This window comes from Scyliorhinus canicula, chromosome 13 (assembly GCF_902713615.1).
Source record: "Scyliorhinus canicula chromosome 13, sScyCan1.1, whole genome shotgun sequence".
Classification (NCBI taxonomy): Eukaryota; Metazoa; Chordata; class Chondrichthyes; order Carcharhiniformes; family Scyliorhinidae; genus Scyliorhinus; species Scyliorhinus canicula.
In genome coordinates, this window is record NC_052158.1 from 28,263,452 (window position 1) to 28,290,920 (window position 27,469).

At 45.5% G+C, this 27,469-nt stretch overlaps 1 protein-coding gene across 4 annotated transcripts in view; it reads left to right on the forward strand.

Moving 5' to 3' along the window:
• c13h6orf136 (chromosome 13 C6orf136 homolog) overlaps positions 1-27,233 on the forward strand; it is a 40,247-nt gene extending 13,014 nt beyond the window's left edge. For 2 of the 4 annotated variants that reach the window (XM_038815869.1, XM_038815870.1), the window contains exons 4-7: positions 14,492-14,580; positions 23,184-23,384; positions 24,455-24,524; positions 26,176-27,230. In XM_038815869.1, the coding sequence (XP_038671797.1) occupies positions 14,492-14,580; positions 23,184-23,384; positions 24,455-24,524; positions 26,176-26,319 (504 nt within the window). In that variant the 3' untranslated portion in view covers positions 26,320-27,230. Of the gene's footprint in view, positions 1-2,951; positions 3,395-14,491; positions 14,581-23,183; positions 23,385-24,454; positions 24,525-26,175 lie in introns of those variants that run through there. The other 2 variants (XR_005462829.1, XM_038815871.1) reach the window with 2 other exon arrangements.
• Positions 27,234-27,469: the final 236 nt, after the last annotated feature.

Genomic DNA, 27,469 nt, shown 5'->3' on the forward strand with positions numbered 1-27,469 from the left:
GCATGTTTTTTCCACACGTCTTTTCAAATAAGAACTAGGAGCAGGAGTAGGCCCTCGAGCCTGCTCCACCATTCAATGAGATCATGGCTGATCTTTTGTGGACTCAGCTCCACTTTCCGGCCAGAACACCATAACCCTTAATCCCTTTATTCTTCAAAAAACTATCTATCTCTATCTTAGAAACATTTAATGAAGGAGCCTCTACTGCTTCACTGGGCAAGGAATTCCATAGAGTCACAACCCTTTAGGTGAAGAAGTTCCTCCTAAACTCAGTCCAAAATCTACTTCCCCTTATTTTGAGGCTATGCCCCCTAGTTCTGCTTTCACCCGCCAGTGGAAACAACCTGCCCGCATCTATCCTATCTATTCCCTGCATAATTTTGTATGTTTCTATAAGATCCCCCTCATCCTTCTAAATTCCAACGAGTGCAGTCCCAGTCTACTCAACCTCTCCTCGTAATCCAACCCCTTCAGCTCTGGGATTAACCTAGTGAATCTCCTCTGCACACCCTTCAGCGCCAGTACGTCCTTTCTCAGGTAAGGAGATCAAAACTGAACACGCTACTCCAGATGTGGCCTCACTAACACCGTATACAATTGCAGCATAACCTCCCTAGTCTTAAACTCCATCCCTCTAGCAATGAAGGACAAAATTCCATTTGTCGTCTTAATCACCTGTAAACCAACTTTTTGCGACTCATGCACCAGCACACCCAGGTCTCTCTGCACAGCAGCATGTTTTAATATTTTATCATTTAAATAATAATCCCTTTTGCTGTTATTCCTACCAAATTGGATAACCTCACATTTGTCAACATTGTATTCCATTTGCCAGACCCTAGCCCATTCACTTAACCTATCCAAATCCCTCTGCAGACTTCCGGTATCCTCAGCACTTTTCACTTTACCACTCCTCTTAGTGTCGTCTGCAAACTTGGACACATTGCACTCGGTCCCCAACTCCAAATAATCTTATGTAAATTGTGCCCAATTGTGGGCCCAACACTGATGATCCCTGAGGGATACCACCAGCTAATAAGTAGCTGTTACCTTTATTTTGTTAATGTGAAAATGATGATTACAAGTACTTAAAGGGTTTTGACACCTGCACTGATGGGGAAAAGTGCTAAACGAATGCAGGCCTTTTATATTCTACTCGAGATTCAACCTTGCCACTGAAGGTCTAATAACCCATAGTTGGAATTGTTAATGGATGATTGCATTGCAATGTCATGGTAAGGCAGGTTTAGCTCAGTTGGCTGGACAGCTGGTTTGTGTTGTCGGAGGGGCCAACAGCGCGGGTTAAAGTCCTGTACTGGCTGAGGTTATTCATAAAGGCCGTGCCTTCTCGACTATTACCATCCCAGACCAGACCCCAACAGTGACTGGGAGACTGGACTGAAACCTCAATATTTTATTTTGTAAGACTGTGTGGAAAGAACACTTCACTCCAGGAGTGATTGCACGAAGAAATAGAAATTTGGTATTTTAAAACAAAACTTTATTATTAACACAATGTTAAACTCTTCAACAACACACCCAACAATAGCTTCCAATTACCTCTTAAACAATAATACTCAATACAGCAAATATCATATCCTTAATTATTATCTCTATTCCCAGGGGTAGCAGTGGCTAGTACTGCTGCCTTCTGTCACCAAACCCAGGTTCGATCCCAGCCCCGGATCACACTCATCTGGAGTATCCACGTTCTGGTCTCTGCGTGGGTCTCACCCCCACAACCCAAAAAAATTTGCAGGATTAGTGTATTGGTCACACTAAATTGCCCCTTAATTGAAAGAATTAGTACTCTTAAATTTATTTTTCTTTTAAATATCTCTATTCCCAATTAAACAACAGTAAAGGAAAGAAAATACGTTCTCAATCCACCCCAGTACTTGCTTCCCAAACAGATTTGGCTCCTGTTAAAACCCCTGCAATCTCTGGCTGGATGCTTTCAGAAAGCCGTTCCAACTGGTTTGTTTCAGCTTGCTCCTTGTCTGCTCTGCTTTAAATATTGTACTATCCTACTGTGAGAGCAAAAGACTTTTACTTGTGATCGAAAATGTAACTAGATCAGTACTCAACTCAGCTTTCTCAAGATGAAAACAAATTAAGTCTCCAGGCAGAAAACACATTAACTCCCCAGGAACCCCCCACCCCAGTCAAACAACATTGCATTAGCCCCGGCAAAAAACACACTTCTCTGGTCAATTTCATCTCTGGATACTAAAAGCTTTCTGTCTTGCAAAACAAGATTATTTTTAAGAACATGACGACTGCAGTCAAACACACGCCAACCGAGGCTGTTAACCCTTAAATTGCTAAATGTTTATGATCTAACATATCTAAACTCCTGCATTTGTCACACACCATTGCCCCTCGCCTGAGGTGTGGTGACCCTCAGGTTAAATCACTACCAATCCGTTTTCCCCTTCAGAGGGGAAAGCAGCCTGGTCATCTGGGACTATGGCGATTTTACTGTGCCTGTCGAGGAGGAATGGACAGCTGTCAATGCTTTTGGTTTTTGTGCTATTTAATGGAGAAAAGGGACTGTGCTCTCCTTTTCCTTTTTCCATTCTCCTTTTCATTCTGTACATTTCCTCTGACCATACACTTTACAGCACAGAAAGGCACAATTTAGCCTGTGGTTGTGCTAGCTGTCTGAAGGAGCTATCTTGCTGGGCTTACTTTTGTGTCTAAATTGGCTGCTGGGTGGGTAGCATGATGGTGCAGTAGTTAGCACTGCTGCTTCATGGCATCTCGGACTTGGTTTTGATCCTGGCCCCGGGTCACTGTCCCTGTGGAGTTTGCACATTCTCTCCATGTCTGCATGTGTCTCACCCCCACAACCCAAGATGTGTAGGATAGATGGATTGGCCACGCTAAATTGCCCCTTCATTGGAAAAATGTAACAATAAATAAATAAATTGGTTGCTGCTTTGCCTGCGCAGTGATTACACTTGACAAGTAAAATGCTTTGGCACATCCCTGAAATTATGAAAGGTGCTGTGTCGATGCATATTTTCTCTTCCCTTCTCCATAATGTTTGACAATGCAACTTTTGAAGCACCTTTTGGATGTTTTTCTATGTTGAACGGGGCTTGTTGTTTGAGCGTAATGAGTTTGTTGGCGTTTAATAACGTGGCATGTAAATGTTGGGAACGGTGCGGTTTTAAATTTCTACTTTACCTCGCCGTTAGATGGTTGTTCCTTTTTTTGTAATTTTACCTATAGTTGACTTGCAGAAATAATGCATTGCGTTTTGGGGCTGGTTTGTGTCCAGCGCAGAGTGGTGTCACGATGGAGGTGCAAAGTCGGAAAAGGCTTGCACGTTGCAGTGCAATCCCGTGCAATGAAGCATTTGTTTAGGAAGGATTCTCCTGTACGAGAGGTGGGTGTTCATACCATGAGGCTAATGAATCTGAACCTGTAATACCAGCTTCGGATCTTCTGTTCAAAGTGCTTGGCAAGGACCCAGTGGTAAGGAGCACATTCTGCAGTAATCTCACCTGTGTTTCACTTCCCGAAACCAACTATGATCAAAGCTGGTGCAACCAAAGTACGTGAATGGGTTTGTGCCCCAACCTACACTTGTAAGTTACAATGAAAAGTCAACCCCGGTTATTGATCAGTGGCACTTGAATGGTTATTCTCTGTGCGAAGTAATTCAACAGTATGGCCAGATCAGTAACAAAGACAGGGTTATTTGTCAGAAATCTAGCTTTGTATACCTGGGTCACCGTGAAAACTTATTGATGTGTGATTACATTACTGCCAATTCTAGGGCAACATGGCGCAGTGGTTCACCTGATTCCTCACGACGCCGAGGTCCCAGGTTTGATCCCGGCCCTGGGTCACTGTCTGTGTGGAGTTTGCACATTCTCCCTGTGCTTGCGCACAGCCCAACCCTCCCAGCCCAAAAGATGTGCAGGATAGGTTGATTGGCCAAGCTAAATTGCCACTTAATTGGGGGAAAAAAGGATACTCTAAATTTATAAATGAAAACCTTACTGTCAATTTTGAAGAGGGACGTTTTAGCGCGGCCCATCCACCTTTCCTGCACATCTTTCGGTTGTGAGGGTGAGACCCACGCAAACACGGAGAGAATGTTCAAACTCCACATGGACAGTGACCTGGGGCCGGGATCAAACCTGGGTGCTCGGCGCCGTGAGGCAGCAGTGCTAACCCTGTGCCACCGTGCCACAAAACTCTCCATTTTAAATCCAGACTTTAGAGGAGGTGTGATCATGACCTGTTGAGTGGAAGTTATTGATTCCTCTCTGCCAATGTAATTTTTTTTACAAAAGCAAAATACTGCGGATGCTGGGGATCTGAAATAGAAACAGGAATTGGTGGAAAAATGAGCAGATCTGGCAACATCTCTGCGGGAAGAAAGAGTTAGCGTTTTGAGTCTGTACAGTGTAAAGATGTACGAGTTAACTTTGCACATATGCTGTTACAGCATTTTCTGTTTTTATTAGTAATTTAATGCGCTGCATAGCCTTTTCGTGTGTTGTGTAATTATGTATGGCCCAACTAGTTTGTGGTGTGTTTATATTCCACGTGACGCTCTTTTCCTGATCTAGCCTTAAGCATAACTTTTATTCTCTTCATGTGCTCGTGCAATTTCCTATTGGAAACATCATCCAAGCAATTTCCCTCAACTGGAACAAATTAGAAGCATATGCTTCTAAATTTGATTTTTCAAGTTTGCTCCACTATTTTTTAAATATAAATTTAGAGCACCCAATTCATTTTGTTTTCCAATTAAGGGACAATGTACCATGGCCAATCCACCTACATTGCACCTCTTTAGGTTGTGGTAATGAAACCCACGCAGACACGGGGAGAATGTGCAAACCCCACACGGACAGTGATCCAGGGCTGGGATCAGACCCAGGTCCTCAGCGTTGTGAGGCAGCAGTGCTAGCCACTGTGCAGCCCTTGCTCCACTATTTGATAAGATTATGGCTGATCTGTTTGTAGCCTCACTACACTTTCTTGTCTCCTCCTAAACCTTTGGCAGTCTAGAATCTATCTAACTTTGCTTTAAGATGACTGTGCCGCCACCGCTGTGGAAGAGAATTCCACAGACCAATTTTTAAAATTAATATAAATTTAGACTACCCAATTATTTTGTTTTCCAATTAAGGGGCAATGGACAATGCACCTAACCTGCACATCTTTGGGTTGTGGGGATGAAACCCACACAGACATGGGGAGAATGTGCAAACTCCACACGGACAGTGACCCAGGGCTGGGAATCGAACCCTGGTCCTCAGTGCCGCAGTCCCAGTACTAACCACTGCGTCATATGCTGCCCTCCACAGACCAATTATGACCCTTGGAGAGAGAATTCCCTCTCATCTCTGTTGTAAATGATCTGTCTTTAAAAGGTGTGTCCTCTACTTCTAGACTCTCCACAAGGGGAAAACATCCTTTCAGCATCCATCCTGTCAATTGTCCTCAGGATCCTGTGTCTTTCGATAAGATCACAGCCCATTCTTCAAAACTGTTTACAGGCCTGCATGTCCAACCTTTCCTCATAAGATAACCCCTTCATCCCAGGAATCACACGTGTGAACCTTCCCTCAGCTGCTTCTAATGCAATGAATATTCTTTTTCAATTTGTGGGCGGTACAGTAGCACAGTGGTTAGCACTGTTACTTCACAGCGCCAGGTTCCCAGGTTCGATTCCCGCCTCGGGTCACTGTCTGTGTGGAGTCTGCACGTTCTCCCCGTGTCTGCGTGGGTTCCCTCCGATTGCTGCAGTTTCCTCCCACAGTCCAAAGATGTACAGGTTAGGGGTATTGGCCATGATAAATTGCTCTTAGTATCCAAAAAAGATTAGGTGGGGTTTTGGGGATAGGGTGGACGTGTGGGCTCAGGTACGGTTCTCTTTCCAAGGGCTGATGCAGACTCGATGGGCCGAATGGCCTTCTGCACTGTAAATTCTATGAAGTAAGGAGACCAAAACCAACCAGTTCTCCAGATGTCTCACAAACACCTGATATAGTTGTACAAAATTTCCCTACTTATCATTTATTGCAAGGGGAATGAAATATTTGACTTCCTAATCACTTGCTAAGCCTGCAGCACTTCCTGATTCATGTACCACAACATACTGATCCATCTATAGCTCGAAGTTTTGCAATATTTTATCATTTAAAATAATAGGCTGCTTTTCTATTCTTCCTGCCAAAGTTTTTTTTTAATTTAGAGTACCCAATTATTTTTATTTTTTCATTTTTTATTTTCCAATTATGGGGCGATTTAGCGTGGCCAATCACCTAACCTGCACATCTTTGGGTTGTGGGGGCGAAACCCACGCAGACACTGGGAGAACGTGCAAACTCCACACAGACAGTGACCCAGGGCTGGGATTCGTACCCGGGCCCTCAGCGCCATAGGCAGCAATGCTAACCACTGTGCCACCATGCTGCCCTCCTTCCTGCCAAAGTTGACAAATTCTCATGTTATCTCCATCTGCCGGATTTTTCCTATTCACTTAACCTATCTATATCCGTTTGTAATCTCCTGTGTCTTCCTCAGAATTTGCAATCCTGCCTTATCTTTGTGTCATCAGCAAATGTAGCTACCAAACATTCAGTCCCTTTATCCAAGTCATTTATATGGATTTTGAATATTTGAGACCCAGCATTAATCCATGTGGCACTCCACTGGGTACAGCTTGCTCACCCCCAAAAATGACCCATTTCTCCCTACTCTTTGTTTCCTGTTAGCCACGGTAGTATGCTTCCCCTACCATGAGGTCTTATTTTGTGTCGTAATCATTGCTGTGGCATCTTACCAAATGCCTTTTGAAAATCCAAGTACACCACATTTACAGGTTTCCCTTTATCTGCATTACTTGTTATTTCCTCAAAGACAATTCCCTTTCACCATTAGGCAGAATCAACATGGTTTTGTATTAAAATTTGAAGTGTCCTCCTCTAACTTCCTATAAATAGGTTCTAGCATTTACACTATGACAGATGTTAGGCTAACTGGCCTGTCGTTGCTTGCTTTCTGCCTCCTTCCTTCCTTGAATTTGCCATGGAACCGTTCCAAAATCAAGAGTGTTTGGACATTTCAAACCAATACATCTATTATCTCGGCATCCACTTCTATTCAGGACCATTGGATGAAGTCTATCAGGCCCTGGTGACTTGTCAGCCTTTAGTTCTAAATGATTTCTCGGTATCCTTTCCCTGGTGATTGTAATTGTTCCTCCCTCAGCGCCGAGGACACAGGTTCGATCCTGGCCCCAGGTCATTATCCGTGTGGAATTTGCACATTCTCCCCATGTCTGCGTGGGTCCCGCAACCCAAAGATGTACCATGTCGGTGGATTGGCCACGCTAAATTGCCCTTAATTGGAAAACAAAAAAGAATTGGGTACTTAATTTTTTTTTAAATTTCCTTTGTTAGCCACGGATGGTGCATCCTTCCCTTCGAGTCCTTTTCCCTGGAATATTTGTCACTGGAATGTATTTTTGAAATTATGATATGCCACTGCATTTCTAACGACCTACTCCTTAGCATGTTTTTGCCGTTCAGTTCAGTAAGCTATGTCTTTGGCCCACTCTTTCCCTTCCTCAATCTGAATGCAAAATTCAATCTTGTTATGATCACTATTACCTTTACCACAAGACCATTAATTAACCTTTCTTCATTGAACACAAACTGTTTGAGAATAGCCTGATCTCTGGTTAGCTTTTGAATGTGCTGTGCTAAGAAATTGTCCCTAAAACATTCTGAATTATTTTCAAATTAGATTTGTCCAATCTATATGTAGATTTCAATCACCCATAATGATTGCAGTGCCTTTCTTAGCCCCATTATTTCTTCCTGTATACTCTGTCCCACAGCGTTGTTACTGTTAGGAGGCCTGTAAAACTACTTCTCCAATTGACCTCTTCCCTATGCTATTTCTTATCTCTCTATAACTGATTTTATCTACATCTTGCTCTTTAAAACTATTGTACTAATGTCACCCTTAATTAACAGAGCACCACTATGCTTTCCTAGATTCCTGTCCTTGCGCATGTAAGGTACACTTAAATATTCAGATCCCAGCATTTCGGCAATGGGTATCAGGTCACACATACTTATTTCTATTTAGCTGACAATTCATCTATTCAGTTAAGAATACAATGCTTTGAGCCAGGGAAGTGGGATGGAAATTTTCGGAGATGGGAGGAGAAAGTAATCAGGACACTGAAAGATTTGTTTCTTGGGGGTCGTTTTGCAGGATTGAAGGAGCTGGGAGCGAGTATGGGCTGGAGCAGGGGGAAATATTTAGATACATGCAGGTTCGTGACTTTGCCAGAAAGGAGATACAGAGCTTCCCAGTAGAGCCGGCTTCCACATTGCTGGAGGAGGTGCAGACAACAGGGGGACTGGAGAAGGGGGTAGTGTCGGCGGTTTACGGGGCTATATTGGTGGAGGAGAAGGTGCTGCTAGAGGGATCAAGGCAAAGTGGGAGGAAGAGTTGGGGGCGTATGGAGGAGGGGTTCTCGTGTGCGAGGTTGGGGCTGATTCAGCTGAAGGTGGTATACAGAGCACACCTTACAAGGGCGAGGATAAGCTGGCTCTTTGAGGGGGTAGAAGATGTGTGTGAACGTTGCGGGGCGGGCCCTGCAAACCATGTTCATACGTTTTGGTCCTGTCCAAAACTGGAGGATTACTGGAAGAAGGCGTTTAGGGTAATCTTTAAAGTGGTGCATGTGAAACTGGACCCGGGCCCTCGGGAGGCCATATTCGGGGTGTCGAATCAGCCGGGGTTGGAAACGGGCGGGGAGACGGATGTTGTAGCCTTCGCCTCGTTGATCGCCTGAAGGCAGATCCTGTTAGGGTGGAGATCAACCTCTCCACCCTGTACCCAGGCGTGGCGGGGGGACCTACTGGAATTCTTGATGCTTGAAAAGGTTAGATTTGAACTGAGGGGAAGGATGGAGTGTTATTCATGGGCGTTATTCATTATGCACTTTCGAGAATTTGATCACATCAAAGGCAAGGGGGAGCTGGGAGGGTTGGGGGTAGAGGGACTGTATGTGTTAATGGTGATTATGGGTGATTCCTAATTCCTTTTTGTCATTTGATTACGTTAACATGCGGGTCAATGTCTGGGATTTGGTGGGAGGATGGGATTGTTATTAATATGTGGATTGACATTACATTCGTTACTGATTATTGTTGGGTGTAAATTTGGGAGAAAATGTGAAAAGGGAGGAGAATAAAAAATATTTGAAAAAACAATGAAATGCTGACAGCAGCACGGTAGCGCAGTGGTTAGCACTACTGTCTCACGGCGCCGAGATCCCAGGTTCGATCCCGGCTCTGGGTCAGTGTCTGTGTGAAGTTTGCACATTTTCCTCGTGTTTGCGTGGGTTTCACCCCCAGAACCCAAAGATGTGCAGGATTGGCCATGCTAAATTGCCCCTTAATTGGAAAAACTGAATTGGGTACTTTAAATTTTTTTTAAAAAGTATGCTATTGGCATTCCGATACAGAGTCTTTTGTTCTGTCTTTTCAATATTTTTCAAAATTTGGGCCTTTTCTGCTATCTTTGATATTCTTGACCCCAAAGAGCTGTTGATGCTTCGTTGTTTAATTTATTGGAGACTGAGAGATTTCTTTTTGTGGAAGCTGAAGGGAATGTGATGATAGGGTGAGAAAGTGGAGCTGAGATAGCTCAGTCATGATATTGAGTGGTGGAGCAGGCTCGAGGGGCTGTGTGGCCCACTCTTCTATTTTCTCTTGTTCTGTAGGGACCTTCATCAGTAAATTCAATCCCATCCTTGCCCTCCTGCACCTGTACATTTTTCAGCTGGACTCACTGTGTTGCAATTGTGTGGGAACCCTGGCTCACTTACTAATCTGGAATCTCCTTCTGTCCATCTGAAAATAATTATAACACCACCCTTGATTCCTTTGATATCCCTGAGGTTTGACACGCCATCCAGGACAAAGGGGGCGACTTGATTGGCACCGCAATCTGCAAGCATTCACACCCTCCGCCACTGTTGTGCAATAGCAGCAGTGTGTACCATCTGCAAGATTCTCTGCAAGAACTCGCCAAGGTTCCTTCGATAGCACCTTCCAAACCCACGACCGCTACTACCTAGAACAGGGGTGGGCAAACTACGGCCCGCGGGCTGCATGCGGCCCGCCAAAGGTCTTTATGCGGCCCACCAAGTCATTAAAAAAAATATATATTAAAAAATTTTTTTTTAATTTTTAATTTTTTTTAAGGTTAATGGGGGGGGCTGTTGGGTTATTTACTGGTATAGGGTGGATACGTTGACTTGAGTAGGGTGATCATTGCTCGGCACAACGTCGAGGGCCGAAGGGCCTGTTCTGTGCTGTACTGTTCTATGTTCCATATGAGGCGCCCAGAATCATAACCGGGTGAAGTAATTATTTTACTTAATATACTATGCGGCCCTTTGAAATTGTGAATTTCTGAATGTGGCCCTTGCACGGAAAAGTTTGCCCACCCCTGACCTAGAAGGACAAGAGCAGCAAATACCTGGGAACCCCACCCCCCCCCCCGGAGTTTCCCCAAGTCATTCACCATCCTGACTTGGAAATATATTTCCGTTCCTTCCCTATCACTGGATCAAAATCCTAGAACTCCCTCCCTCACAGCACTATGGGTGTACCTACACTACATGAGCTTTAGCAGTTTAAAAAGGCAACTCACTCCCACTTTTCTAGGGTTTTTCCCCGAATTATTTTTCATCCGATGCAGCCTCACCCACTCTGGGACATCTGTCCCTTGTTTGTAAGTTTTGCTTTCACTGAGCACTGACCTTGCCTTCTCCATTTTGCTTTATGCCACTATCAGCACCTTGCATAGTCCTTCACTCTGCCATTAACATTTCCTCTGTCTTGTGCCCTACACATTTTTGCAATCTCGCCTAGCTTCAATTGATCACTTACTTTGCTCAACCGCCTCTAATGCAGTATAAAAACAACCATGTTTCTTCCTCTCTTTCGCTCTGCAGAAGAGTCATGCAGACTCAAAACATTAACTCTGTTTCACTCTCCACAGATGCTGCCAGACATGCTGAGTCTTTCCAGCATTTTCTATTTCAGATTTCCAGCATCTTGCTTTTATTCCAGTGTTTCCTGTTATCTTTAGTTACACTTGGTGGTAAATCATTAGACAGGATCTGGAAAACATGGACTGGGAGCAGCTACTTGCTGGTAAATCTACATTTGGAAAGTGGGAGTCTTTTAAAAGTGGAATATTGACAGTTTGGGGCCAACGTGTTCCCCTCGGTAAAGGGCAAGGGTGAAACGTGCAGAGGACCATGTATGTCAAGGGATATCGAGGGTTTGTTAAAGAAAAAAAAGAAATGTATGGTAGGCGTAGAGCCTATGTAGGGGAGGCCCTTCAGGAGTATAGACTGTATTCGGGGTGCAATAAACATTAATTAGGAGGGCAAAGAGGGGCCACAAAATATCATCGGCAGATAGGATTAAGGGGAACCCCAAGGCATTTTAAAAGTATGGTAAGAGGATGACCAGGGAAGGAGTGAGCCCATTAGGGACCAGATAGGCAATCTGTGTGTGGAGCCAGAGAACGTAGACAAGATCTTAAATTAATATTTTTCATTTATATTCACTCGAGAAAGACATGGTAGCTGGAGATTTCAGTTGGGAACCTCAAGCACATTACGATGAATAAAGATGAGGTATTAGATGTCTTTATTTAATTTTTTTTAAAGTTTAGAGTGCCCAATTCATTTTTTTGAAAATTTGGGCCTTATCTGCTATCTTTGATTTTCTTGATCCTAAAGAGCTGTTGATGCTTAGTTTTTAAAAAAAATTTAGATTAGCCAATTATTTTTTCTAATTAAGGGGCAATTTAGCGTGGCCAATCCACCTACTCTGCACATTTTTTGGGTTGCGGGGGTGAAACCCACGCAGACACGGGGAGAATGTGCAAACTCCACACTGACAGTGACCCAGAACCGGGATCGAACCTGGGACCTCAGCGCCGTGAGGCGGTTGTGCTAACCACTAGGCCACCGTGCTGCCCTGTTGATGCTTAGTTTAATTTATTGGAAACTGAGAGATTTGTTTTTGTGGATGCTGAAGGGAATGTGATGATAGGGTGGGATTGTGGAGCTGAGGCAGCTCAGCCATGATAGTGGAGCAGACTTGAGGGGCTGTGTGGCCCGCTCTTCTATTTTCTCTTATTCTGCAGGGACCTTCATCAGTAAATTCAATTAAGTTACAATTTAGCGTGGCCAGTCCATCTACCCCGCACATTTTTGGATTGTGGGGGCGAAACCTGCGCAAACGCGAGGAGAATGTGCAAACTCCACAAGGACAGTGACCCAGAGCCGGGATTGAACCTGGCACCTCGGAGCCGGTTAGGCAGCAGTGCTAACTACTGCGCCACCATGCTGCCCTGAGGTATTAGATGTCGTAACAGGTATAAAGGTGCATAAATCTCCAGGGCCTGATGAGATGTATCCCAGGCTGCTATGGGAGACAAGGGAGGAGATTGCTCGGACACTGACAGAGATATTTAAATCTTCGCTGGCCGCAGGTGAAGCACCAGATGACTGGAGGATAGCTAATGTGGTCCCTTCATTCAAGGACGGCAACAGGGATAAGCCAAGTAATTACAGGCCCGTTTGTCTAATGTCAGTGGTAGGGAAATTATTGGAAAAAATTCTGACGGACAAGATTAATCAACACTTGGAAAGGCAAGAATTGATCAGGGATAGTCAGCACAGATTTGTTGGTGACCCTGTCGAACTAATTTCATTTATTATCCTTTTTAAAAATAAATTTAGTGTATCCAATTCATTTTTTCCAATTAAGGGGCAATTTAGCGTGGCCAATCCACCAACCTGTACATCTTTGGGTTGTGATCCTGAGGCGGGATCGAACCTGGGACCTCGGTGCCATGAGGCAACCGTGCTAACCACCATCTACCCTGCACATCTTTGGGTTGTTGGGGTGAGACCCACACAGACTCGGGGAGAGTTGCAAACTCCACACGGACAGTGACCTGGGGCTGGGATCGAACCTGGGACCTCGGCGTTGAGGCAGCAGTGCTAACCACTGTGCCACCGTGTTGCCCCTGTCTAACTAATTTTAAAAGAGCTTTTTGAAAAGGTAACTAAATATATTGCTGAAGGTAGCACAGTTGATATGGTTTAAATGGACTTCAGTAAAGCCTTTGACAGGGAACCACATAGAAGGCTGGTCCAAAAGATTAGAGTCCATTGGATGAAAATTGGCTTGTTGATGAGAGGCAAAGTTGGTTGGTGGAGAGTTTATTTTTGTGATTGGAAGCCTGTGACCAGCGGTACTGGGACCCTTGCTGTTTCTTATTTACGTTAACGACTTGGATGTGAATGTAGAAGGCCTAATTAGTAAGTATGCAGATAACCTGAAAATTGGAGGTGTTGTTGATAGTGAGAGGATAGTCTTAGGCTGCTGACTGATATTGATCAGCTGGTAAGTTGGGCAGAGCAATGGCAGATGGAATTTAATCCTGATAAGTGTGAGGTGATTTAGGATATACACAATGAACGGTAATGAGTATTGAGGAACAAAGGGACCTTGGTGTACACATCTATGGATCCCTGAAGGTGGCAGCACAGGTAGGTAGGGTGGTGACTACTTCATCCGCGGAATGTTTACCTTCATTAGCTGGGGCTGCGAATATAGGAACAGGGAGGTCTTGGTAGAACTTTGTAAAACATTGGTTAGGCCACAGATGAATATTGTGTGCAGTACTCGTCGCCACACCATCGGAAGGACATAATTGCACTGGAGGGGGTGCAGAGGAGATTCACCAGGATATTTAATGGGATGGAAAGTTTCAGCTATGAGGAGAGACCGAAGAGGCTGGGTTTGTTTTGCCTGGAACCGAGGGAGCTGATGGGGGATCCGATAAGAGGTATACAAAATTGAGAGGCGTAGCTAAGGTAGAATGTAAAAAAATCTTTTCCCCGTGGCAGAAGTGTCAAGGACCATAGGGCATATGTTTAAGATGAGGAGTAAGTGGTTTAGAGGGGACCTTATAGATCATAGAACAGTACAGTACAGCACAGAACAGGCCCTTCGGCCTCGATGTTGTGCCGAGGAAGCATTTTTTAATGCAGAAGGTGGTGGAAATATGGAACACGCTGCCTGAGAGGGTGGTGGGGGCAGGTACTCCTGCAAAATTTAAGAAACATCTGGGTGAGTACTTAAATCGCCAAGACAGAACAGGTTAGTGTACCAAGTGCTGGTAAATTGGATTAGTATAGATTGGTATGTAATGGTCGGCATAGACATTCAGTTTTGGTATGTAGACTGACATGGTGTAGTTACAGGTTGTGGCCATGAGTGCATTAGCTTTCTAAAGTCTCTCTGCCCGATTGGTGCCAACATGCATATTAAAATGAAATTCCACCTTATTGTTGCCAAGTCATCGTGTGCAATTCCTAACTAATATTTTTGAATGCTTCCAGTTGCCGAATTTCTTCCTGAAGTCGCACGATTACAGGATGTACTCTCGGAATGTAGAATTCATCAGTCAATATCCGCGGATAAAGACACGGTGTGTACTTCCTTTTTGTGTCCAAATGTTGCAAGTTGTGTTATGAGGGTGTTAGCAAGAATGGCCAATGAACCTGTGTCCCATTCCGTTTTAGCTACCTGTTGTAACAGATTTTTTATTTTTATTCTTTTACCGGATAGGATGTGGGTATCGCTGGCTAGCTTTTGTATATGCCAGCAGCTATCCAAGGGAGGAAGTATGGTCAGATGAGGGTTTTTAAATGAGACCATCCCATCTGCCACTCTTGATAGCCCCCCCCCACCCCCAAAGTGATAGTGGTATGTTAATTATATTGTTAAAGTACACAGGTGAAGGGCATTGTTCAATTAAATATCTCAAGCAAATAAATGACTGCGAGATCCCACGGGTTGAGGATATAAAACAAAAGCTCATAGGAGCAACAATCATTGTAACGTTGTGTGATGAATGTCAGAAATTGTCTATATTATTTACAGTAATGTTATTGAAACCTGGGTTAAGATGTATTCGGACAGTATGACTGCTAGAGCGATTAAGGTGTTGTAACACGTGAGGTAATCATTTATTTGCAGGTGAAATTTTCTACTAATAGATCTTGAGAACCATTTACTTGTTTACAGATAGCTAATGGAATATTGCTTACATTTGAAGGACCCTGGGGTGTAGGTAATTTATGAGGGGTATTGTATTTGGTCCTGGTTAAACAAGTCAAGAGACATCTTGTAAGAAGGGACAAAAGAATGCCTTATGCTTTGGGTACAGGTAATAATGGGAGGGTCTGAAAAGTCAGTTGGTTCTGAAACAGTCATCTGAACAGAGGTGTTCCACTTTGGTACTGAAATGTTCGCTCCAAAGATTCTGCTCGGAGAAAAGCAAGTAAAACTCTGATTGTTAACTTTATTCATGAATGATATTTGAAATATATTGGTTTGCTTAATTGGAATATAGTGGCAAGTTTAGGAAGGAAGTTAAGATTTTCTCTTTTCTAGAGAACTGTTGTAACTGTTAACTGTAAGGCTTTGCTTTTTGCTAATGTGGTTAATTCTGTCTTTACATTAAAGTTTGTTTTAACACGACGCTGACCCATAGGTATCTTTTATCACTCCTGTGGTGCAGCAATATTTTCTCATTATTTTTCAAATTGCAAATAGTTGGGTTCCCGTCAGGGATCCAAACAGTTGTGACAGAATTAAATAAAACACTTCCTTAAACAAAATGGGCGGGGAGGCTCTTTGCGTGGGAGTCCTCCTCCTTTATCATTGGGGATTTGGTGCAGAGGATTTGCATGCAGCTGACCTGTAGAGCGTATGTTAATAACAATAATAATCTTTAGTGTCACAAGTAGGCTTACATTAACACTGCAATGAAGTTACTGTGCAAAGCCCATAGTCACCACACTCCGGCTCCTGTTTGGATACACGGGGGCAATTCAGAACCTGCAGACTCCACACAGACAGTGACCCAAGCCGTGCTGCTCTGTTAAGATTTGCCCTGGCCAATTTCTATCTCTTCATTAACATCACAAAAGCACAATGTCTGGCCATTATCATATTGTTGTTTTGAATTCTCTGTGTGAAAATTGACTTCCACGTTTCCTATAATACAACAACTGGACTTCAAGAAACCTCCATTTGCTGTAAAGAGCTTTGAGACTCGGTGATCCTGAAAATGCTCTATAAATGCAAGTCTTTTTATCCTCACTGGGCCAAATTGCATCCAAAGCTTTCCCCCTGCCCTATACAGGAACTGGTATCAGCTTCTCTCCAGCGGGATGCACTTCCTGCCCTCTCCACCCTATTCCTACTAAAGTGTCATTTACTGAGCTCCCCTTCCTGGCTTCCATGTTGGCTGACATTCTTAATGTTTATCTCCCCTCTGTTTCTGACCCCCTTTCGAAAGTCTTTTCCTCCTCTGTTCTTGCAACCTACTGCCCCATCTCCTTTGTCCCTGTCGTCTCCAAAGCCCTTAGACCCCTCCCAAATCTGTGCCTAGCTTTCCCAATCTCCACGTACTGAAACGGTGAGAATAAAAATCCCAAGAATATAATATGCGACCTCCCTCCGCTGTTGCTAAATTGCCAAACTACTTATCTGGCATCTGGTACGAGACGAGCAGAAACTTCCTCCACCTAAATATTGGGAACTTCTGTAGCCATTGTCTCCAAACCCTGCCCTAAATTCCACTCCCTACCACCAACCAGCTCTATCCCTCTCCCTGGCAACTGTCTTGAGGCTGAACCAGACTGTTCCTAACCTCGAACATATTTTACCCTCCGATGAGCTTTCAACCACACATCTGTGCAGTCGCTAAGCCCCGCCTATTCCCATCTCCCTAACATTGCCCGACCTCTCCCTGTGGCTGAAGCTTTAATCTGTGCTTTAGGTGGTTGACAGGATGCCGATTTTGAGGCAACTATCAGATGGGCTGTGACCTTATTAAGCAGTGGAGCAAGATGGGGGGGCTGCTGCTGAATGGCCTACTCTCGCTCATTGCTTGTATGTATGTTCTGAACAACATCTGGACTTGAAAAAATCTCATCCTCCTTTTGAAATCCCTCCGTCAGGCCTGGCCCCTCGATCTCCACAATCTCCTCCAAATTCTTTGTGCAGCTCTAATCCTGATTTGGTTGAATATTCCTGATTTTTAAACTCGCTTTCGTTGGTGGCCATGCCTTCAGCTGCCTAAGCTCTGTAATCCCCTTCCTACATCTCTGCTTCACGACCTCTCTTTCCTCCTCTGAGACCAGGTTTTACCTCTTTGACCAGGTTAGTTACCGGTCATCATTTCTCCCTCTGTGGCCTGTAGTGTTTTGTTATATAATGTATCTTGAAAGGGCGGCATGTGGCGCAGTGGTTAGCACTGGGATTGCAGGGCTGAGGACCCGGGTTCGAATCCTGGCCCTGGGTTGCTGTCCGTGTGGAGTTTGCACATTCTCCCCATGTCTGCGTGGGTTTCACCCCCACAACCCAAAGATGTGCAGGTTAAGTGGATTGGCCACGCTAAATTGCCCCTTAATTGGAAATAAAAAAAATAATTGGATACTCTAAATTTATAAAGAAAAAAGATATAATGTACCTTCAGAGTGTTTTATGGCACCACTACAAATGTAGACGGTGGTTGTTGTGAGCCAGAAGGCTTCTGAAACCCGAGGACAAAAGTGCAGTGAACCAGATGGGGTTTTTTTTACAACAATCGTGGATAGTTTCATGGTCTCTATTACTCTGCGGCTAACTTTCAATTCCAGATTCATTAACTGAATTTAAATTTCACCAGCTGCTGAGGTGGTATCCGCACTCGCGTCCCCCAGAGCATTACCCTGGGTTTGTGGATTACTAGTCCAGTGATGAGACCACTACACCACTGTCTAGAAATCTGAATCTCTGCCCAATGGTCATTTGCAGCCTCTGGGTCTGGGCGCTCACTACGTTCCATCTAGTCATGGCTGAATGCTGCTAACGGCTCATTTAAAGGGTAGTCCCATATGCTGGAGGTTTGGCATATCAATGCTTAAACAAGGCATGTGTCACATCCATATCTGACTAGACTTTGTGATTGTTGAGTGACTTTGTGGAAGCCGCATTTGACACGAGTGATGACCTCTAGTTGCTGTTGAAGCTGCCCTTGCTGTGACATTCCTCGGCACTGTGGTAATCGTTACAGCTCCTGCAGAACTGAGAAAGATGCCTGTCACTGCTGGTAGGAATGTGCAGCTGTTGTATTTAAAGCCTTGCATTTATAGCGTGTCTTGTGCAACCGGAAGTCCCAAAGTGCTTTACAGCCAAGTAGGTATTTTGAAATAGTGCCATGGGATATTTTACCTCCACCCAAGAGTGCAGATGGGCCCTCAGTTCAAGGAACTCATCCGAAGATTGTGCCTTCCACAGTGACACTCCCATGGTACTGCTATGGTTTTTGTGCTCCACTGGAACATGAATCCACACGCTCCAGACTCTTGGTGGGGCGGTTTAGTACAGGGGAGGGTTGGAGGACCGGGGGAAGCGTACAGAGCTAGAGACGGGTGAGATTTGTGGCAAAGCATGCAAATTTGAACATTGAACCTTTTTCGATTTTAAAATGTACCAGGAGCCAGCGTCAGTCCCCAAGCACAGTCGGTGCAGTGTGGACGGTTCTTGAAGCAACTTAGGATGTAGGTGGCAGAGTTTTGAATGATCTCCTGTTTGTGGTGGGTGGGAGGCTGGCCAGAGATTTTTTTTTTTTTTTGCTCAGTGTTTCAGCAGGAGAAATGCTGAGGCGGGGGCTGAGACGAATAAAGCTATATGGCGGTGGGAGTAGACCACCTTGGTGACAGTAAGATTGTGGTGATGGCAGCTGGACCCAGCCTGAACCAAGACGATAGGTTTGGCAACGGTCTGGTGCAGCCTTTGACAGGTCCGGAGCCGGGGTGCAATCGGTGGTTTATGAATGAGCTTGGGTGAGCAGTGTCTTTGAACGTCGTACCTTTCGCCACAGATGTCAGTTTTGCTAGCAGCTCAAGCATGTGGACTTTTCACATGTTTTGGGCCTGTCCAAAGCTTGGGGGATTCTGGCGGGGGTTCGCCCATGTTACGTCGGAGGTCTTGGGGTGCCGACCGAGTCCAGGGGACGGGAGAGGCCGATGTCCTGGCCTTTGTCTCCCTAGTAGCCCATAGAAGGATATTATTGGAAAGGCGGGACTCGGGGGCCACCGAAACAGGGGGTGTGGGTGAGTGATCTGGCAGAGTTTCTCAGGCTGGAAAAGATCAAGTTTGTGTGGAGGGGTTTGCCCAGGGATGGCAGCCGTTCATCAACTTCTTTGAGAACAGTTAAGATGTCAGCAGTGCGGGGAGGTTGTTAAAAACAGGAGGTTGGGGAATTGGGACAGTGGGGTGTTAGATATGTATTTGTTTTGATTATTTGCATTCCTGTTTGCTTGCTTTTTAAAAATAAATTTAGAGTACCCAATAATTTTTTCCAATTAAGGGGCAATTTAGGGTGGCCAATCTACCTATCCTGCACATCTGTTGGGTTGTGGGGGCGAAACCCACGCAAACACGGGGAGAATGTGCAAACTCCACACGGACAGAGACCCAGGGCCGGGATTCGAACCCGGGTCCTCAGTGCCGCAGGCAACAATGCTAACCACTGTGCCACCGTGCTGCCCTTTGCTTACTTTTTTATGGTTGTGTTTGATGTAAATACCTCCATAAAATATATATTTTTAAAAAAGCATGTGGGCTTTCCATTCACGTCCACACAAAGAGATGTGAAACTATTTTTGTGATTCATGTGATCGTTCATTTACCAATTGGCTTTCTGCCTTCAAACCGCACCGTTTGAGGGGCAAGATACTAAGGTTATGGCCAGTCTGTTGACGGGGGTCAAGAAACAATTATTTTTGCTTTTGAGGACAGCTGGTTTTCATTTGGGAGAGAACCTGGGGCTGGTAGTAATAGATTTTTGCAAGTGAATCTTTAGTGTACTTGACGAAGGCAAATAATTTTTTTTACGATATTTGAAAATTTATTGAAATATATGATTTTACAACAGAAAGACTTGCAATCATATTTACCGATCAAATTAACTTTACTGTGAAGGAGAATACTGCATTGAAAATGCAGCAGTTTTGTAACATAGTGACTTGTCTATGGTTTGTCCTTGTGATGTATGACTAACCCCACAGGACGTTGACTATCGCGTTTATAATGAACTATTGTTTTAAAAATATTTTTATTCGCCTCCATTTTCTTCCAAATTTATACCCACCAACAATAAACAATAGTCAGTAACGAATGCAATGTCAATCCCCATATCAACAACAACAATCCCATCCTCCCACCGAACCCCCAAACAAGTCCTCGAACTTTGCTCAGAGCCCTCTGTTGATCTCCACCACTCTCCGCCGCTCGTCCCCATCGAGGTGAGCTGGTCGCCGTGCTGCGACACGGCCTCCTCCACTTCCTTCATCTTTTCACCCTGCTCTCTCACCTCGGCCGATGTCTTTGCCACATCCACCCTCACTGGGGCAATTGCCTCCTCCACCAATGATTTCAGTGTGACCGCCATCTCCTTCCTCAACACCTCGTGTGCCTCGCAAACTGCTTCTCCAGCTCCACAGCCATCACCTCAGTCATCTTTTCCACCGTAAACAGTGTGGCCCCACCAAGCGGCCCGACATCCGTCATATTGCCAGCGTTTTGCTGGTCCAGTCATTCGATGGCGAACTGGGGTTTCCCCCCCATTCTTCCCAGCTGCTTTTTGCATCCTTTAACAATTTATTATTTTATCCTTCTTTCTTCAATCCTAAAATAAATTAATTTTAAAAAATCTCTTCCCTGGGACTGGTCAAACTTCTAAAACATCCATTTTAACTCAAAATCCATTTTGGCAAATAACAATTTTTAACAAGATTCATCGCCATTAGACAAATAAATGGTGGAAATGAAAGCATATTGATGGGTGTAGGCAGTGTGGTAGATATCTGCGTCTTGTGGATTTGGATCACTAAAATTCCAGCCACCAGGACCCTCTCCCCTTCCAAGCTCATGTTCCAGATGCGTCCCTTTATCAGACCCTACATGACAATTGTGCAGTTGTAAGAAACTCACCAATTTAATCGGTCAAACTACAGGGTGCAACTCCAGCAATCTGTATGTGTTCATTACTTACTGAGGGTTCTAAAGAGAATTGGATTAGTACTTGGAAGGAAAGCATTTGCAAGGCCATGTGGAATGGACGAGGGAATGGGACTAATTGGACAGCTTTTTCCAGATACAACATTCGGTTGAACAGCCTCCTTAGCTGCTACATCATTTCAGAATTCTGCTTGCCTACCTCTCTCTGTCTGCCCCTTTCCCAAATGTACTCTTATGCTGCCTCTTTCGTCCTCAGAGCAGTGCCTCAGGATAGAGTTGAGATCTTCAGGAGGGGAAGCAAGGGGAGAAAATAGGTTCTGAAATAACTGCCGAGAGACTGCCGGAGGGTGAAAGGTTCTGGGTGTGCCCTTCCTTGTCAGTCCCTCAGAGGGTTATGTCTGATGGCCGTCATATCATCGGGTTGACTCAGCAGGCCAATCCTGGAGTCTCTGTGGGCCTTTTGAGCAGAGAGGACAAGAGTTGTCCAGGGATTTGGTTTTTTTTCTCCCTCACTTCTCTGTAGCAGAGTCATGGAATTACAGAGCCGACATTCACATGGAGGTTATGAAAATGACACCGCATGGGTTTAGTTACATGACACCGTTTGTGGCAAACTCCTCCCACACACCAATGTCAATTTGTTTCCTTTTTATTCACAATGAGGCCTTCAGGATGACGAGGGTGAATTTACAAAGGGAAGGGAAAGACTCTCACTTTGTGGCACCCATTCCTGGTGTTGTCCTCCTTGGTGTTTTCATTCCATGTTTTTGGTTCCAGTGCTGCCTTCATTGCTATTCATATTGGAACAAGTGGACCATACTACGACTTTGTATGCCCACACCGATCAGCTTCCAAACCTGTGACCTCTACCTCCCAGAAGGACAAATGGTAACAGATGCATGAGAACACGACCAACAAGTTTCCCTCTAAGCCGCAGACCATCCCGACTTGGAAATATGTCGGCCATTCTTTCACTGTCGCCGGATCAAAATCCTGGAACTCCCTCCTGAACAGCACTGTGGCTGTTACCTACACCGCATGGACTGCAGCAGTTCAAGAAGGCAGCACGCCACCACCTTCTCAAGGGGCAATAGAAATGCTGGCTTAGCCAGCGACAACCACATCCTGTGAAAATAATTAATTTTTTAAAATATAGATGAGGTAGGTCATTCCAGCTCACCTCTTCATCCCATCCCAGTCTTTCCATTGTGGAGGAGACTTTAATTGCCCCATCACCAATCATTGCTTTATCTGAAGCCGCACGGCAGTTATGGATTATTGGCTGTATTCCTGATGTCAGAAAGCTCTCCTTTGCGATTGGCAGTCATCCATTAAATTTAACTATGAGGGGCAGCACGGTGGCATTGCAGCCTACGGCGCTGAGGACCCGGGTTCGAATCCCGGCCCTGGGTCACTGTCCGTGTGGAGTTTGCATGTTCTCCCTGTGTTTGCGTGGGTTTCACCCCCACAACCCAAAGATGTGCAGGTTAGGTGGATTGGCCACGCTAAAATTGCCCCTTAATTGGAAAAAATAATTGGGTACTCTAAAGTTATAATAAAAATGTTTTAAAAACATTAAACTATGTCCAGTGGGAACCGAGTTTGGCATTGACCCCTTTCTCCTTTTTAATGTAAGGAGGATGTTTGTGATTACTACCCCCTTTTCACTGCCTTTCCTATTGAGGGTGAATCTAGGACTAAGGATCAGAGAGTCTCAGAATAAGGGGTGGGCCATTTATGACAGAGGTGAGAAGTTTCTTCCCTAGGGTGGGGTGTTTGGGCATTCTGTAGGCCAGAGGCCTATGGATGCTCAGTTGCGTATATTTAAGACGGTGAATATTGGGCTTTAAGGGAATGGATGTTTATGGGCATAGGGTGAGGGAAATGGAGAATTGAGGGTGAAGATTAGCCATGGTCCTATTGAATGGCTGGCCAGACTTTGGGGGTCGTGTGATTTATTCGGTGCTTTCTTGCGTGCTTGCATTTACTGTGCTTTGCCTTTTACCGCCCCAGGGGCCGTATCACTTACCAGGCAATTGTGACCGTGCTGAGATTTATCGCATGGAATTACTGTGCTGACATTCGCATGGAGGTTATGAAAATGACACAGCATCCTGAAGACTGGACCATCCAGGTGCGCTGGCGGGTTACAGGTCTCCCGCTCCATGTTCTCATGCTGAAATTTTACAAGAAGGACAAGACGGAGCTCTACAGGTGAGAATCCAGACTGCTTTCATCGAGGAGGTCACGGGGATTGGGCGGGGAGAGGAAGAGAGACGTGGTTTCCCGAAGTGCGTCCCTTTGCTCCAGCATTTTGGCAGGAAGAATGTTTAAACCTGTCACTCAAGCATTTGGTGCTTGGTTTAAGAGCCGATACTGGGATCTGTACGTGGTGTCAGACCAAGGTGCGGACCAGCTGGAAAGCTGAGGCAGAGCGGTCATTAAAATTATAAAAGGGTTTGGTAGGGTTGAAGTAGCGAAGACCAAAACTAGGGTCCATGAATGCAGCAGCCACTGGAACCCAGGATAAACATTTCTTTTTAAATCCAGAAAGTGGTGCACTTTTGGAACTTGATATCACAAGAAGTAGTCGAGATGATCAACATTAGTCAGAGGTACAGGGAAGCTTGACAAGGGAGCAAAGAAAAGGGCCTGTTGACAGATTTAGATGGTGTCGGGTGAGACCAGGCTCTTGCACAGCATTGACCCACTGGGTCCAATGACCTGTTTCTGTGCTGTATCTTTTTAAATTTGAGAGTCTTTGTGTGGTTTAGTTGTGCCTATGGAATGGTTCAGCTTTTAAAGTTCATCCTGTGGCACGTGCACTTTGCTGGGAGATTTTGATGCCAATTACATGATGCCAATTATTGTCCATTATTGATCGTATAAGCTGTTTCAAGCGATTCATAAAAAACAGGGCAAGCTATTTGTGCAGATCTGAAGGGTCACTGTCCGTGTGGAGTTTGCACATTCTCCCCGTCTCTGCGTGGGTCTCAACCCTCCAAACCCAAAGATGTGCAGGATAGGTGGATTGGCCACGCTAAATTGCCTTTAATTGGGAAAAAAAACCCTTCATTAGCTTATCAAGAAGAGCGGTTTTGTTTATCCGTGAGCTTTCGTTGGGCTGCTTAAATTGCCTCGCTCAGCAGGCTGGACATCAAACTAAATAATTTAAAAGGTGGTTACAGTACAGTTGAAACCAATGTTAAATCTTAAAAATTAGTCTTGTATCAAAATCCACTTTATGATGCATAATTTTTGCCTCTTCCCGTCCAAACCTGCAGAACCTATGATGCATATTCCACGTTTTATCTGGGACCTGATGGGCTTATTCACCGGCACAAGATCGATAAGGTGAGTCTGAAGATTTTTTGTTGTGTTCGAGGTTGCCGGGGGTCCTTTCCGAGGTCTGGAATTTCTGCACACACCACTTTCGTAGCAGGTAAATGCTCTGTTGGCAGAGGAGAGTCCTACATAACCTGAGCAAATGGTGGGTCTGGGCACCTGCATTCAAGTGGGAGTTGTGCAGCTTTGTTTCTGATGGGTTGAGTGGGTGTGTGGAGCTTTCCAAGTTCAGTCACTGATCAGTCCAATTGGGAATTCAGCTGGAACATCCTTTACTTAGTAACTGGTTGGGATATGGAACCAGCAGGCACGCGGAGTAGTTGAGGCAAATCACGTTGATGCCTTTCAGGGGTTGTGGGTAAGCACATGAGGGCAAAAGGAATTAAAGGTAAGAGGGAGTAGAGTGCCAGGTGAAGAAGGGTGGGACTAGAGTTGTGCGGGGAATAACACTGGCGCTTGAGGCCATGACCTTGTCACACAGGGTGAAGCCTGATTGCAGCAGTGGGGATGGAAGTGGAAGGATGTAATTTGGCGAGAAGACCTTCCCAGTTTCATGGATAACGTTTCCATAAGCAATTAACCGGTTATTCATCCTGTGGCACATGCACGTTGATGGAAGATTATGATGGCAATTATGTCCCTTATTGATTGTATAAGCTGTTACAAGCGATTCATAAAAACAGGGCAAGCTCATGCAGATCTGAAGGGTCACTATCCGTATGACGTTTGCACATTCTCCCCAGTGCCTGCATGGGTCTCAACTGCTTGTGGCATCGTGTTATGCACAAAGTGGCAAAAGTTTGCCCCTGATCGTAGTGGCTGTAACTCCAAAAATGATTCAATTTGAAGGTTTTGGCGACATGGTCTGCTGCCTCACGGCGCCGAGGACCCGGGTTCGATCCCAGCCCCAGGTCACTGTCCGTGTGGAGTTTGCACATTCTCCCTGTGTCTGCGTGGGTCTCATCCTCCCACAACCCAAAAGATGTGCAGGGTAGGTGAATTGGCCATGCTAAATTGCCCCTTAATTGGAAAAAAAGAATGGGATACTTTAAATTTAAGAAAAAAAAGTATTTGATGGGTTTTGGGACATTTCTAAAGAGTATGGAACCTGGCAGTATCTGAGCTCCATGATCAAAGATGCTGGCTGGGTGGAATTGTCACTGAACCAGCAACCCAGAGGCCCAGCGTAACGCTCTGAAAACCCAGGTTGGAATCCCACCACAGCAGCTGGTGAAATTTGGATACAGTAAAAATCTGGAATGAAAAGTTCATAAAGACACCATTTGTCGATTGTTGTAAAAACTCATCTGGTTCACTGATGTCCCTTTGGGGAAGGAAATCTGCCGTCCTGACCCGGTTTGGCCTACGTGTGACTCCAGACCCATAGCAACATGGTTGACTTTTAACTGCAATTCCGTTCCAATTAGGATTGGGCAATAAATGCTGGCCCAGCCAGCCAGACCCATGCTGGTCTTTGACATGCCCTGCCTTTTGCCTCCATGCCAACAAAGACGCTAACTTTCTGCTGGCCATGGTTTGATTATTGACAAATTAATTAATTGATGAGTACTTCCAACGAACTGTGATCCCAATGCTGACCTCTATTTGATTTTTCTTTCCCGCACCGCCCCCGACCCACTTCTCTCCTCTGTGCCTATAGATGATGCCAACCCAGCCCCCATTCACCAAGGTGAAGACGCTGCTGGCCGGAGCTCTGGTCGCCCTCGGGATGGAGGAACATCGCCCGGCGTTGAACCTGCTCTTTGCTCAGTCCACTGGCAAAGTGGGGGAGAAACACTGCTGAGAGTGCAAAGTGGTTGGGAGGGTGTTGCAATGTCACAAACACGCACACTTCAGAGCGCTCCCCACTGGCAAAAGCTGTACCTTGCACAAACCCAGGCTGTTTCTGCCATCGCATGTTTTAATGCAGTTGGAAATCACCCCACCCGCGCCTCCCCACCCTCTGAACCGCGTTTGCACTGTATGCAATGTGGTGGAGCAAATGTAAATCTGTGCAGCGTCAGGCTGCAAGGAGATTACATCCTGTCGAGTGAGGAATGTGTAAAATCTCTGCACGACCACGTTACTCTGTGTCTTTTATTTTTATTCCCGTCCTAATAATAACAAGCTCTGGAAGACCAAGGCTTCAAGCGATTTGTTTGTGTTTCTTTGTTTGTTGGGATGTACTCCTCGCTGTCCACTAGGGACTATGTCAAATGAGCAGATTGCAATTCCCTGTCATTGCCATGGCCGTGTCCCGAAGATATGGGAACAGGGAAATGTGTCCCCTCATGTGCCCCGGTTCTACTTGTAGGTCTTTCTGCGCCCCACCACCACCTCTTGTTAGCCTGTAGTGCGATTTGCTGCCTGGCCGTAAGATTGGAAAATTTCACATGATGCTACTGCTTTTTAAAAAATACTGCAGATACTGGAAACCTGAAAATGCTGGGAGAGCTCAGCCAGCCGGCCGGGCAGTGTGTGTGTGTGGAGAGCTGGGCCGGGCTGTGTGTGTGTGTGGTGTGTGTGCAGAGCTGGGCCGGCCCGGCAGTGTGTGTGTGTGCGTGGAGAGCCGGGTCGGGCAGTGTGTTTGTGGAGAGCTGGGCCGGCCTCGGCAGTGTGTGTGTGTGTGTGTGTGTGTGGAGGGCCGGGTCGGGCTGTGTGTGTGTGCGCGTGGAGAGCCGGGTCGGGCTGTGTGTGTGTGCGCGTGGAGAGCCGGGTCGGGCTGTGTGTGTGCGCGCGTGGAGAGCCGGGTCGGGCTGTGTGTGTGTGCGCGTGGAGAGCCGGGTCGGGCTGTGTGTGTGCGCGCGTGGAGAGCCGGGTCGGGCTGTGTGTGTGCGCGCGTGGAGAGCCGGGTCGGGCTGTGTGTGTGCGCGCGTGGAGAGCCGGGTCGGGCTGTGTGTGCGTGGAGAGCCGGGCCGGGCTGGCTCTGTGTGTGTGTCCGACCTTGCCAAAAC